The sequence below is a fragment of the Gymnoscopelus braueri genome, assembly GCF_963280865.1.
Source record: "Gymnoscopelus braueri genome assembly, chromosome: 16".
Classification (NCBI taxonomy): domain Eukaryota; kingdom Metazoa; phylum Chordata; class Actinopteri; order Myctophiformes; family Myctophidae; genus Gymnoscopelus; species Gymnoscopelus braueri.
The window spans coordinates 42,958,883-42,973,553 of NC_137616.1; the positions used below are offsets into that span (position 1 = coordinate 42,958,883).

General features: G+C 41.0%; 1 protein-coding gene across 2 annotated transcripts in view; it reads left to right on the forward strand.

Annotated features, from left to right (window-relative positions):
• LOC308103561 (atypical kinase COQ8A, mitochondrial-like) overlaps nt 1-11,837 on the forward strand; it is a 38,028-nt gene extending 26,191 nt beyond the window's left edge. For both annotated transcript variants that reach the window (XM_080453599.1, XM_080453598.1), the window contains exons 8-17: nt 330-467; nt 1,934-2,019; nt 2,716-2,856; nt 3,725-3,806; nt 4,399-4,492; nt 5,208-5,349; nt 5,869-5,976; nt 6,260-6,325; nt 6,842-6,928; nt 7,583-11,837. In XM_080453599.1, the coding sequence (XP_080309725.1) occupies nt 330-467; nt 1,934-2,019; nt 2,716-2,856; nt 3,725-3,806; nt 4,399-4,492; nt 5,208-5,349; nt 5,869-5,976; nt 6,260-6,325; nt 6,842-6,928; nt 7,583-7,936 (1,298 nt within the window). In that variant the 3' untranslated portion in view covers nt 7,937-11,837. The remainder of the gene's footprint in view (nt 1-329; nt 468-1,933; nt 2,020-2,715; nt 2,857-3,724; nt 3,807-4,398; nt 4,493-5,207; nt 5,350-5,868; nt 5,977-6,259; nt 6,326-6,841; nt 6,929-7,582) is intronic.
• Nucleotides 11,838-14,671: the final 2,834 nt, after the last annotated feature.

Sequence of the window (14,671 nt, forward strand, 5' to 3'; positions counted from 1 at the left end):
AAAGGCAGCACCAGACAGAGTTTAACAGAGTGGCTGATGACCTACTAACATATATAGTGTATATATATAAACATGTAAGCTTCCACAGGTAGTCAGGAAGGGACCAGCGCAACACTCAAAAAGCAGATGGACGACTTTACTTTTTAAGGCTTCATCAAACTTTATAGCACAACGCCTTTTATATATACTGTAGCACCTGACGAAGCGCAAGGCAAAGCGTGCCGTGCTATGAATTAGTTTAATTCCTTATACTAGGCTGTGGAAAAATGGGTTTTCTTGCCTTAACAGTTTGTGTTGTTAAGCATATGCGGGTTTGTTTGTGGTTGCAGGTGCAGGTGAGAACGGCAAGAAGGCCATAACGGACTCCAGCCCCTTCCTGTCGGAGGCCAACGCAGAGCGCATCGTCAGCACACTGTGTAAAGTCAGAGGAGCCGCACTCAAACTGGGCCAGATGCTCAGCATACAAGGTGAGACACGCATACACACACACGCACACGCACGCACACGCACACGCACACACACAGAGAGAGAGAACACAGCAAGGCAGACTGACAGGAAAAGTGCGTTGTAGACCAGGGGCTGGGCGAAATGACTTTAAATCAATGTCACTGTTATTTTCCTTTGCCTCGATAATGATGAATTAACGATTATAAAAAAAAGGAAATGGTGAGAATTAGGGGTGTTGAAAAAAATCGAATCATGTAAAAATCGTGATTCTTATTTTCAACGATTCAAAATCGATTCACAATTTCCCAAAATCGATGGAAATGTATTTGTTTATTTTGTATACATTTTTTTACTGGTTAAAGTTACAGGAGTTTTTACTCGATGGTGTTAGTGATGAAATGTAAGCTTACCATAATCCCAGTAAACACTGTCATATCTTCAGGCATATTCAAAGGCTTTGTGTGTATGTCACTGTCCAGCTGACGCTCGTTGACTCTCGTTAATGTTACTTGCGTCAAAGCAATGATGTTGTGTTTCTGCATCAAATAGAACTACACATAATCTAAGATTCCATCAAAGCCAATCATTTAACCCTCTCTAGTATTATATAATTTCTTATATAATACCTTAATACATTTTTTTGTGTAACTTGTTTACAACTCCAGAACATGCCATGTTCTGTGCTCAAGTTGCAGCATCCAGCGTAAACAGCACATATGCACATGACAGCTGCCTGTGAGTAATTAAGTTACCACTTATATCACAGATACAGTAGATGGCGGTGGAGCAACGGTCGTAAACATGTCATCGGTTACGTTTTTGTTTATTACTGTTTTTCCACCTCGGCTGGTTGTCTTTTGACCTTTGACGCGATAGGATACTCTGATGGGATACCCTTCTTGACCCGGTTTGGTAAAGTTGTCTACGGTGGTGGTTTTCCCAACATTTTCTGGAACCATTTCAGTGGTTCTCAAAGTGGGGTCCAAGGACCCTCTGGGTTCCTTGAGGGGATTCAAAGTGGACCCTTAACTAAAGGTCTGTAACTCTGATAGTCTACAAATGGAACCAAATGGCCCCTTACGGTTCCTTTTGGTTCAATGTGTACACTCTCAGAGTCATGGGAGTCCTTGAAATTAAAAGGTTTGAGAATCACTGCTCTATTTTATACAAGTTAGAATGTTTCAGTGTTGCCCAAATAGCTTTTCTACTGCCTGTAGCCCATGAAAGAGATCCATTTTCCTGAAGGTTAAAGCCGCTCATGCAAAGACACAAAGTGGAGGCTCTGCGTCGACTGAATTCTCCTGATGAATTTCTTAAATGGTTCTGAACGCCGTTGACCTCAAATCATGTGCCTTTGAGCAAAGGCATGCCTCTAATAGTTATTTGTAACAGTCAGTGAGCGGTCGGGGACTACTTTAAGAACTTTATTTTAAGACATTCGTTTTGAGTTTGGAGACAAACCCAGTTGTGTTTGTGTGTGTTCCAGACGATGCCTTCATCAACCCCCAGCTCGCCAAGATCTTCGAGCGAGTCAGGCAGAGTGCCGACTTCATGCCTATCAAACAGATGCTGGTACAGTTCTATTTCCGTCCCCTCTCCTCTTCTGTTTTTTGTGTCCTTCCCGTCTATTCATCTAACTGTTTGTCTTGTCTACCTTTACTGACTAACAGCCCCAAAACAAAGCAAAATGTAAATTGAAATCCCAGTGCTTTGCAAAGGACAGAGTAATGTATGTGTCTAAACCTTCAGGCTGAGCTATAATCACTTAAACCCTCTATATTTTGTTCACCGTGGTCCCCCTGGGCTCTGAACTAGGTCCCCTACATTTTTCCCTCTACATCAAATCTCTTCTCAGTTCTAAGCTCATGATGCGAAGCATTGTGTTTTATTTGCATCCTCAGACAGCAATCTGTCTTATGTACTGTACAGCCCTAGAAATAAGGTTTGATTAATCATTGATGAAAGTGGTTAGATTAAAATCTGGCTATTCTGGTGAAATCAATCTCCATAAAATGTTCAGCGCCATAAACGTTATTTCGGGACCTAAATCCCAAATGAAATACAGAAAAACTATATTTGAAATGATACCATAATCATTATAGACAGTGTCACACAAAAGGTTGTGAAAATAGCCGATGGACAAACTTGTAGATCTGCATTTAAAAAAAGAATTCTTACAAATTTTCGGATACAATTAAATGCCCCAAATAAAGATGCCATATTGAAAGTTGTTAAGGTTGTGTGTTGTGTTGTGTTGTGTTTGTGTAGAAAGCGGTGGACAATGACCTGGGTCCTAACTGGAGAGACAAGCTGGAGTCGTTTGAAGAGCGGCCGTTTGCTGCAGCCTCCATCGGACAGGTTCACCTGGCCCGGATGAAAGATGGCCGGGAGGTTGCTATGAAAATACAGGTGTGTGTGTGTGTGTGTGTGTGTGTGTGTGTGTATTCTGATAACATAGGCCTAGGTGGTTAGTAGAAACAAGTGATGAATGATGTTTTCTGGCATGACTGCTTTTCTCGCTTCCTTTCTCACACGAACACATGCTCATTCAGACACACATACGCTTGTGTACAAAGACACAGAAATATGTCCATGTACATGAGAAGAGTGCCACATGATCTGTCAGTGTTTTTCCACATGCCACAAATTAATCACACACTTGGATGATGTTTTTTGTCCTGTAACGAGGAGCTCTAATCAGATCCACTTGACGGTTAAGTGTTGTTTTTGTGTTCCTCTGTTAATCAGTACACAGTAAAATCCTCAGGGTCAGCTAGAATAAGCTAGAATAACACACTTAATTACTAATTTATTACTTCGATTGATCAATCATTACTCTGAAAACATGTTTATTAGAGACACGCATTTTCCTCTACAATTTTATCTCTTTTGATGAACAGAGAACACATCTGATCTCTGTTTACCCCCCCCCCCTTGTCTACAGTGTGTGTCCCTTTGGGGCTCCAGTCTACACATACATGATAACATTAGGGCTGCAACTATTGTTTATTTATTATTATTAACGATTATTCTGCTGAATACTTCTCTGATTAATCAAATAATCTAGAAACTCTTCTTTTTTTTATATCGACAGATTGACTCAAATAATGTGTATTTTTTGGACTAAATCGACCTTAACCACTTAAGTGTTCGACACTGGTGTCGTCGCAAAAATACAGAAAATTGCAGATCACATCACACCATGTTATTGATCTGTGTGACGCTGTTATCTGTGACACTTTGCCTTTTTGCCTCCCTGCTCTGTTTGTCCCTTCAGTACCCCGGTGTGGCTCAGAGTATCCACAGTGATGTCAACAACCTGATGACCGTACTGAGCATGAGCAACGCTCTGCCCGAAGGTAAAGACTTTTTAAATGTGTTTTATTTAGAACTCGCCCTATAAGTCACAAGCCTTTGTTTCTCTCTGTTATCTCTTGTCTTTCTTGAGCAATTACATTCCCTCTGTCTCTTTCACTCACTTGTGGTCGATGTAACATCGACTACATTTGCCAAAGCAGAGTTATCGTAAGAAGTATTCACAGAATCAGTGATTCTCAACCTTTTTAATATCAAACCCCGTAACTGTTGCCTGTGCATTAGGCAACGGACCCAACAATTCATATGTTCTCTTTTCATCTCTGGACCCCATGTAAAACCCTCAGTGTTAATTCAACACTGGCAGTGTTCAAATGGAACTTCAAATTGGTACACAGTCAGAGGTACAGACCCATAAGGGTCCATTTGGTTCATCACTATCAATGACTTAACTGGGGACCCCCTAGAAATGTAGTGGAGTCAAAAGTACAATTATTTGTCTTTGAAATGTAGTGGAGCGGAAGTTGTAAGCTTCCCAAAAAAAGGAAGAAAACATACTCAACTAAAATAGATACATAAAGATTTATTTAAGTACCGTACTAAATGTAATTCTTTACTGTCCACCCCGGTATGCAGGTCTGTTTCCAGAGCATCTCATAGAAGTGATGAGGAAGGAGTTGGAGTTGGAGTGTGATTACATCAGAGAGGCCCAGTGTGCCAAGAAGTTCAGGTAAGTCTCATTACAGTTCACAGGGGTGCAACACACACCAGTCCTTTTTAGAGGTGCCGGCCCAACGGTAAAGACACGTAAAACATAAAAGAGTCGCAGAACACTCTTGTAGCTGTCTATGCAAAATATAGAGAATGTTATAATGTTTATAACAATGGTTCCTGAATACATTTATATTCATTGTAAACATGGGTAACATAATTTTTTTTTAATTATTACTCACTCTCACAGACACACTCAAACCCAAACATTTGACACTGTATCAAGTATCACACACACAAACTTACACACATGTACACACTCATGCGTACACACTCATGCATGAGCCACACACACACACACACACACTCACAGACACGTGTGCCCTCTAGTCTATACTTAGCTTTCTCCTTGCTTGTGGCTAGATGTCTTGATCCATGGCTAGAGCATTTTATTGCCGACCTGCTAAAGATAGACAGTACTGTATGTACTGTATGGACAGTCTGTTTCTCTATATTTATTTATTATTGTCACTATTTATTTATTTATTTAAGTTAGTAGAGACATTATTATTTATGTCTCTATGTCTTTTCAGACCAATCACAACATGGGTTTCATGCATGGGGCTGTCACGATTACACATTTTACTAGACCTATATATTCAGGCTTATAGGTCTAGACCCGGCGTGTACACGGTGTCTAATCCAGAGTGTTATTATTATGTGTGGTGTTCCAGGGAGCTGCTGAAAGACCATCCGTTCTTCTACGTACCCGAGGTGGTAGACGAGCTGAGCAGCAAACATGTCCTGACCACAGAGCTGGTCCATGGGTTCCCACTGGAGCAGGCTGATGGCCTCTCCCAGGAAGTGAAGAACGAGGTAAGATAGAACGACTGGATGGATGGATGAATGGATGGATGGTATGTTGGCAGGTAGATATATGGGTAGGTAGGTATAGAGCAGTGGTTCTCAACCAGTGGTCCGGGGACCACTAGTGGTCCTTCAGGGGTTTCCAGGTGGTCCCCAGCTAAATAAGGGAGAGTTGGTAACCAAATGGACCCTTATATTGAGAGCTATTGAGAGCTATAACTCTTGAGAGCGTAAAATGAAACCAAATGGACCCTTACGGGTCCATTTGGTTTCATTCTATGCTCTCAAGAGTTAAATTATTGTTAAACATCTGCATTACTTAATTAAAGAATTGTTAGTTTGATCTCTCCTATGGTACCAACATCAACACAGCATGGAATTGTGGACAAAATCCGTATCCAACAATTACTCAAAGATTTGGGTCTGAGAGCCTAATCTCATCAAACGGTGGTTCTTTTTATATTAAGATAACTCACTCTCTCTCTCTCTCTCTCTCTCTCTGTGTGTCTGTCTGTGTCTCTCTCTCAGATCTGTCATAACATCCTGCTCTTGTGTCTGAGGGAGCTGTTTGAGTTCAGGTTCATGCAGACCGACCCCAACTGGTCCAACTTCTTCTATGACCCACAACAACACAAGGTGAGTCTGTCCACTGAAGTCACTGTAGTAAACTATCATCAGGTACTGTATGTTTGATCTATGTTAGTTGATAAACTATCATCAGGTACTGTATGTTTGATCTATGTTAGTGGATAAACTATCATCAGGTACTGTATGTTTGATCTATGTTAGTGGATAAACTATCATTAGGTACTGTATGTTAGATGCATGTTAGTGGATAAACTATCATCAGGTACTGTATGTTTGATGCATGTTAGTTGATGCATTTATTCTAAGCGGCTATTGCTTCCATTCCCTCTAGGTGGCGCTGTTGGACTTCGGAGCCAGCAGGTCATTTGACCAGAGCTTCACAGACCTCTACATTGAGGTGAGGAGTGGCTGTCAGTCCGCAGATGATCTCACATAATACCAGGCTCATTAGAAGTGTCTTATTTCTTGTGCACACTGACAGCATTCTTGAATATTTGAAATATTCAAATCGGTCAAGAGATATTTTTTAACTCAAATCTTTGCTTCTGGGGGTCCCTGGAACAAAATATTTTGAGATGGGGGTCGGCGGCCAAATACATATAATTTTGGGGTATGATGGTTTCACCCATCAAAATATGTTGTTCCAGGGAACCCACAGCGTGGGTCTGCAGGAGGCTGGCCGTCTATGGCTAGCCGTCAGTTGGTCTGTCTGTCTGTGTATCCGGAGCTAATCTCACAAACTGCTGGACCGATCGGCATCAAATTACCTTTGTACACTGCCAGTAGAGCAATGAAGTACCTCCACGTATTTTCCTCCACATAGGTTTTATATGTTAACGTATGATATATCATTCAAATGTTATAATGGAAGTCATTTGGATGATGGAAGTAATTTGGACAGTTTTGTTTGCAGGTCATTCGTTCAGCTGCGAGGGGCGACAGAGAAGGTGTTCTGAAGAAATCTATCGAGATGAAGTTCCTCACCGGATATGAGACCAAGGTATGTCTGTCTGTCTGTCTGTCTGTCTGTCTGTCTGTCTGTCTGTCTGTCTGTCTGTCTGTCTGTCTGTCTGTCTGTCTGTCTGTCTGTCTGTCTGTCTGTCTGTCTCTCTCTCTGTTTCACGTAACAACCACACAGTGTAATCCTTAATGTTAATTTAGGGGACCAGTTGGGTCCATTTTTACATTCCCCGAGTTAACCACTGAAGGCCTACGGTATATACCTTGCCTATAATAATTTTCTAGATACACAAGTCTGAAGAGGTGGGTTTTGAGGGTTGTTTTAAATTGAGGCAAGGGTGGGGGCAGCTTTGATGTGAGCTGGGAGGGAGTGAGTTCCATATAGCATAAACGGGACATGCTGGCCATTCATAGGTACTGCAGCTTAAAACGGCCTGGGGCCACTGTCACGGACAAGCGAGAACGGTTTCGACCAATGGGCCCGACTCACGAGCTTGCACAAGGAGTTGCGCATGGAAGTGACGCAAAACGCGCCACCTTTTGCGTCACGCAAAACATGTCGCAGAAGCCCCAAATAGGCCCCGCCCGTCACATTTCCCAACCTGGAAGAATGGGTGATTTAGGAGTATGCTCTGGGATTTCCGGTGCCCTCTCTATTGTTTTTTAACTCTATGGTGTCTTCCCGTGTTTGCAGGCGATGTCAAACGCCCACGTGGACGCCGTGATGATCCTGGGCGAGGCCTTCGACTCCAAGAAGCCGTTCGACTTCGGCGCTCAGTCCACCACCGAGCGGATCCACCAGCTCATCCCCGTCATGCTCAAGCAGCGGCTGACGCCCCCGCCCGAGGAGACGTACTCGCTCCACCGCAAGATGGGCGGCTCCTTCCTCATCTGCTCCCGGCTCAACGCCCAGCTGCCCTGCTACCAGATGTTCCAAGACGTTTACACGAATTACTGGGAAGGCCGCGAACGCCCGACCTCCTCTTCCTCCTCCTCCTCCTCCTCTTCCTCCGACACCACAACCACCACCACCACCCCCACGGCATAAGCCAATCCCCCAAGAGACGATTATTTTGATGGACGGGGTCCTGGGGCCAATGGGATGGCCTGAGGGAATGGGGGGAGGTTAGAGCCTTATAGGTTAGAAGTGAGTTTGGGCAACGGTTTGTTTGAGGCAGCCATTGTTTAATCCAAAACTACTATAGTTTTGCTAAGCCAGTGGTTTATACTAGTTCTCAAACATTTTCATGTCAAGGGCCCCCCCAAATGAATAGTATTTGGCCCCACGGATCCCCATCTGAAAATATTGTGTGCCAGGGAGAAGATATAGGTAAAAAGAGAATAAAATTTGATTCTGGGTAAAAACCTTAAAAAAAAAAAAAAAAATTTTCAAAATGTTTTGAAAACATTAGATCTACAAGCTCTGCTATTTATAGCAGATCTTTATTGCAGCTAGCAGATCTACAAGCTCACAACGCATTGCAATAGTCTGCGATAGTCTATTTTAGAATAGCCGAGGTATAAAATAGGTTTAAACTGCATGGAAACCCCCTCAAGGACCCCTGGGGGTCCCTGGACCCCACTTTGAGAACCACTGTGCTAGGCAACTGGTATTTCAGTGCCAGCTGAGTTTTTGGATGTTGTTTTTTTTTTTTCACCATGGAGGTGTAATGGAATTTTGTTTGTAGACATTTGAATGCCAGAGAGGAGGCATGCAACAACAACATGGGACCCACAATGCAACAGGGTCCACCTCTTACTTATCTACGTCCTCTGAGAAAGGAGACTGGACCAGAGTGTAGAAGAGAGAGAGTAACGTCACGCTTTGATCTCGCCGCAAAGCGGGCCGCTATGGGCTATAGTTCCAAACATTGGAACTATCTCATTGAGATTGAGACAGAGCACTCCCGCATTCCATTCTTACGATGGGAGTCAACGACGCTAGTGTCAAAACTCTCTTATACGGCTCTGGACTGGACAGAGGTGGCATTTGAAAAGAGGTTTATTATTATTGTTTGTTATTATAACCTTTATTTAAACCAGTGAACATACACATCGAGACCAAGTCTCTTTTACAATGCCAGGGGAACATTTTTAAAAACATAGTTGACAACATTTAATCCCTGTTTGTCTCTTCCCTGTCATTTTCAAGATGATTAACGGAAATTAGAGCGTAATTGAAAAGGACAACTTTGTCTTTTGGAACCTTACAATACTGGGTTAATAACGTTCTGAAAAGTGTGATTTGTAGACCTTGTCTAAAAGCGGTAACGACAAACATTTGATTGCAACGTAATGCTCTCATTATATTCTAATGGCTACTGTAGTCATTTCACTGACGTTTATGTGTAATTTATACTTTGCTGGACGAGGTTGTCCCTTCGCTGGAAATAAGTGCAGTAGGTTATTTTCGGTAAGCGGCGCTATCGTACAGCAAAGTGCAAATAATGCTTAAATCAGGGTGAAGCTGCCAAGTGATCAAGTTTAGATTAATTGGGTGTCAGTCTCGTAGAATGTGCAACAAGTATTCAAACATGAAATCATGCAAATCAAGGAAATATTTTCAGATTTCAATGTATGGCACATCGCTTCAAAGCGTACAATCTGAACTTTCATAATTAATTCACAATCCCCTTTATAAAAATAGAAAAAATGACTGAAAGATCGCACATTCTATCAAATCCGTTCACAAATGTCAACAGTTATTCACAGATTTGGTGTTTGAATCTTTTTTTTTTATTATTGGGAGAGAGAAGGAACAAAGAGTAGAGCATATTAATGTAACTATTAACGGTTGGCCCCTAAATGACAGGAGAACCGATATGCTTTAAAACGCCTCTTCTCAGGGTGGTTTTACTCTGTTTTCTGAGTAAAAGGAAATGGTTGAATAATAGGAAAGCCTATTTCGCACAATGGAAGCAATTTGAATCTGTTGTTTGACCTATGATCTTCTGAGGGCATGGAGTCGAGATTCGGGGGAACTGATCCACTCCACTATAGGTTCTACCGTACCGTGTTGGCTCACACCATCAATGAATCAATGAATTGGACCTATCGCAATTCAGAGGCAGTGTACGGATGTGAGATAATGTACTGCCAAATGGCTCTGCACAGGGAAATCCTCAGTGTGAACGCATCCATTTTTAGCTCAGAGAATGTACAAATGGAAGGCCAAAAAGGAGGTTTATGGATGTGGTGAGAGAGGACATGCAGGTGGCTGGATTGACCGAGGAAGACGCAGAGAACAGAAGCAGATGGAAACGGATGATCCGCTGTGGCGAACCGCTGATGGGAATTAGTCAAAAGAAGAAGAGTGTACAAATGGAACTAAATGGACCCTTACTGTTCCATTTGTTCCATTTGTGCATTCTCTGGGTTAAATTACTTTCTTTCTATCGATTAGTCACCCCATGGAGACTTGAATTCATGGATAGTCTTTAGTTTTTGTTGCATTCCTAAGCCAATAATTTGGTGACCGGCAGCGGTTCCTGTAGGAGACGCAAAGAGTGTCCTTTGTGTCTCCTACCGGAACCGCTGCCTACCGGTCCGCTGGTCATCAAATTATTGGCTTAAGAATGCGACAAAATCAAAAAATTATATCCATGAATTCAAGTCTCCATGGGGTGACTAATAGATAGAAAGAAAGTATTTTTTTGGTGAACTATCCCTTTAAATTAGTACTGAGGATTTTACTGTTAACATTAACGACAAGCTTTATTATCAGCGTCTGCGACTCAGTAGTCTGGAAGTGCTCGACTGTACATGTCGAAAGACATGATAGGCCTTACAGAAAGGGAGGGCATCAATGGAATGATCATGACGAGAAATGGTGCAGGAAGAAACTAGCGCAGCCATGCTCAGAGATGGGCAGTATACCTGATACTATATGTATTTGAGATAGGTTTTTCCATAACTTTTGAGTATTTTGTCATTTGTGTATTTGACAGGCCTGAAGAAATGTCACTTTCAATGACATACTAATGAGAACATTGTTGTTGTATTTTCAAAATATACAAAATACTTTGGGTTAAAATGTAAATGAACACACAATATCATGAAATTACAGTTAACATCTCCCCCAAAGAGCTTTGAAGCAATAGTGATAAGTTAATAATTTGGTCATTTCAATGTGAGAACCAGAAAGTTACTTAACCACTTTTAACCTGGTGTCCCTATTTTGGGCATCATGTCATGATAGGCTAACCTTTTCAAAGATTTTCAAAGATCTACAAGCTCACAACAACAACAACAACAGGTCTCAATGGGACGCGTTGTGAGCTAAATCTAATCTTAGCGGCCCTGTGTAAGGTAGTGTTACATTACAAAACAGTAATTGGTGTGTATCAGGTCATCTTGCCATTCATTGCAATTTTCTATATTTTGGAAATATAAAATACCTGTATTTTAATTAAATACCTTCTTTGGCATTGGCATTTTGTATTGTATTTTGATACAGTTCTGGGAGTATTTGTCAAGACAAGATACTTTTGTATGTATTTTTGCTCATCTCTGGCCCTGTTATCAGGATTCAGCGACTTCATGTTTAGTCAATTCTCATAGATAGATCAATGAAGCTTTTTACATTATATCAATCTGACCTAACATGCAGTAGCTTGTGTTCCACTTTGCAGCCACAAGGTGCCGCTCTCGGACGCATTATCCACCATGCTACACCGTTTGCTTTGTGATTGCGACAGTAGGCTGACCTTGGCCACATTGTCTAATCTCTAATCTACTGTTGTGTGAATATGGCTGTAATGATCTGCTGCGTGAATCTGAAAAGAAACAAGGTGCCTGTTTAGTAAAATGCTGTATGCTCCTTTTTCATATCAAGGATCAAAAGAAGAAGAAGAAAAAAAGATGCTTTAACTTTTCTAATCAAACGTGTTCTTACTGAATTGTGATGAATTTACAGTATGGAAAGATTAAATCTTTGATTTGCCAATTTCCATGTCTTTTTGTGTTTCTCCTTCAACCACTTTGAACCTGGCATATGTTTTTGGCCATGTCCTGGACGGGAGTCTGCAGACAGTGGTGTAAAGTAACCAAGTACATTTACTCAAGTACTGTACTTATAAGTACACTTTTGAGGATTTTGTTTACTTTACTGGAGCATTTCCCATTTTCTGTACTTTTACTTCTACTGCACTACATCTCAGAGGCAAATATTGTACTTTTACTCCACTACAGTTATTTGTAAACTTTAGTTACTTTACTTTTCAGATATAAATGATGATATTATGAAACATACATTAACCACTTTAGCCCTATTTTATACATAGGCTATTTGAAAATAGCCGATCTACAAGCTCACAACGGTGGCATCATGAGCTTGTAGATCTGCTATTTTCAAACATTTTAGTACTTTTAATTTTGGTCCTACTTTAAGTAGGCCTACATTTTGATGCCAATACTTTTGTACTTTTACTCAAGTACATTTTAAATTCTGGACTTTTACTTGTAACAAAGTATTACTATATTGCAGTATTGGTACTTTTACTTAAGTAAAACATTTGAGTACTTTTCCCACCACTGTGGCATGTCTATTTTGGTCATGTCCTGGACGGGAGTCTGCAGACGTAAAAACGGATGATGATGATGATTGTAGGTCGAAATCGGAAAGATTAAAATAAAAAATGTGCCCAATCATTTTGAAAATAGGCAATCTACAAGCGAGCTGGTAGAACGGCTATTTTTGTCTTACTGCACAACAAGTATAAATCAGGCCTAAGGTTGGATGTGGTTTGGTGTGTTTTTGAGCTTAAATTGGTTTGGTTTGTGTTTTGGTGTTTAATGTCATGGGGTTTGAGCTTTACAGGGGGCCGGAGGCTATCTGAAAACATTGTTGTGAACAGACTAAACAACTCTTGGTATGAAAACCACAGAATAGTCCTTAAATGTTGAGAATTTCCATATATCAAACCATTCCCTTATTAGAGTGATAGACTTGAGGGAGAAGGAAACCATCATTCGCCTTTGTGGCCAGTAATGTCACTTTGTGGCCAGTAGATGTCACTGTTGTATTACCATATACATAGTTCAAAAGTTACTTACCACCATTGGTTGCAAAGGCAAAGTGCCACACAATTAGGAATCTCTCAAATGACCTCACATCGTTTCTTAGTTTGAAATGGGGAAGTGTGGACAAAAACGTCTGTTTGTTAATTGTGCATGTTGACTACAGTTCTCAAAGTTGCCAGGGACACCCCAGGGGTCTTTAGGGGGGTTGCCAACCCCGGGTTGGAATAGTGTTTTTTAAACATTTACAAACCTTGTATGGGGGTCCCAGGCACAAAATATTTCCAGATGGGGGTCCATGGTCAAACCACTGTATAACAATCTATTTGATTGATTGATTGATTGATTGATTGATTGATTGAATACTATATATTGAGTATTAACATGATTATTAACAGTACAGGTAGCACAGTCAAAGGTTATGCTAAAAGGATAACACAGAAGGCCCGGGGGCTTGTTTCCATTGTGGTCCATTGTACTCAATTCATCAGTAATACATTATAATAGGCTACATGCAATACAATCTTGAACTGAGTGTTTGTGCTCTGAATACTTATATGATTATTATGTCATCGTTGTTTGAAGTGTTGGCAGCTGTATTGTTGTTCTGCAAGACTATGACACATCTCTGTGTTGGGGTTAAAGGTATCCTATTCAACATAAAAAACAAAGTGTTTTTGTTTGCTGTGGGCTGATTTTAAGAGGACTGCCTGACTCTACTCTTTAAAACAAAGGATTGTCTTTGTTTGACTGGATTAGCATGTTCAAAGGCAGCGATTCTGCCTTTGAACAAGGCAGCGATTCAAGGCAGCGATTCTCTTTTGACTCCAGTGGCGTCAGTTCAGCAAAAGTTAAGGTATGGCAAGGTTAGGGTTGGCAACTCCCAGAGATTAAAATAAGGGACACCTATCCTGGGCGCCCGGCTTAGCAAATTTTGTTTTGGGTGTCAAAACCCCCCAAAATGCATAGAAAACTATGCATTATACTGCCCTGCCAAGCCAAAGTGCAGTAACTACGTTTTTGGACACACCGACTTATTTGTGTATCCCAAAGGTCAAATTAGCCTTCGTGATTTTTGGGGATAAACAATTACCTCAAGAACAGATGTACAATTAGTGTAATATCACTTATATGCCGATATCTCATTTGGCTGACCAGTTGAATCACTTTAAACCCATTTTTCAGTGTTTTTTGTTTTCGTAGTTACTGCTCTTTAGCTTGGCAGGGCAGTATACCTATAACACAATACAAACATAATGGTCTTACGCAATTAGGCTACTATTCATGATTCCCCCCCCCCCTGCAGCCATGGTATGGCACCTGCCATACCATGTCCACCCATACCACGTCCCTGTCAGTGACAGCTGTGGTCAGAGGCATTATGTTTCCTGATTGTCCATCTGTCCATCCATCCGTCTGTCCCAGCCTTGTGAACACGATATCTCAGGAACCAGTGGTGTAAAGTAACTAAGTACATTTACTCAAGTACTGTACGTAAGTACAATTTTGAGGTAGCCTACTTTTACTTTACTGAGTATTTCCAATTTTCAGTACTTTTACTTCTACTCCACATCTAAGAGGCAAATATTGTAGCAAATATTGTTACTTTTTACTCCACTACAATTATTTGAAAATAGCAGATCTACAAGCTCACAACTTTTCACAAGGCATCGCTATAGTCTATAGGGCTGAAGTGGTTTAATGCATGCTTTATAAATATAATCATTTATATCTGCAAAGTAACTAGTAACTAAAGTTTTCAAAA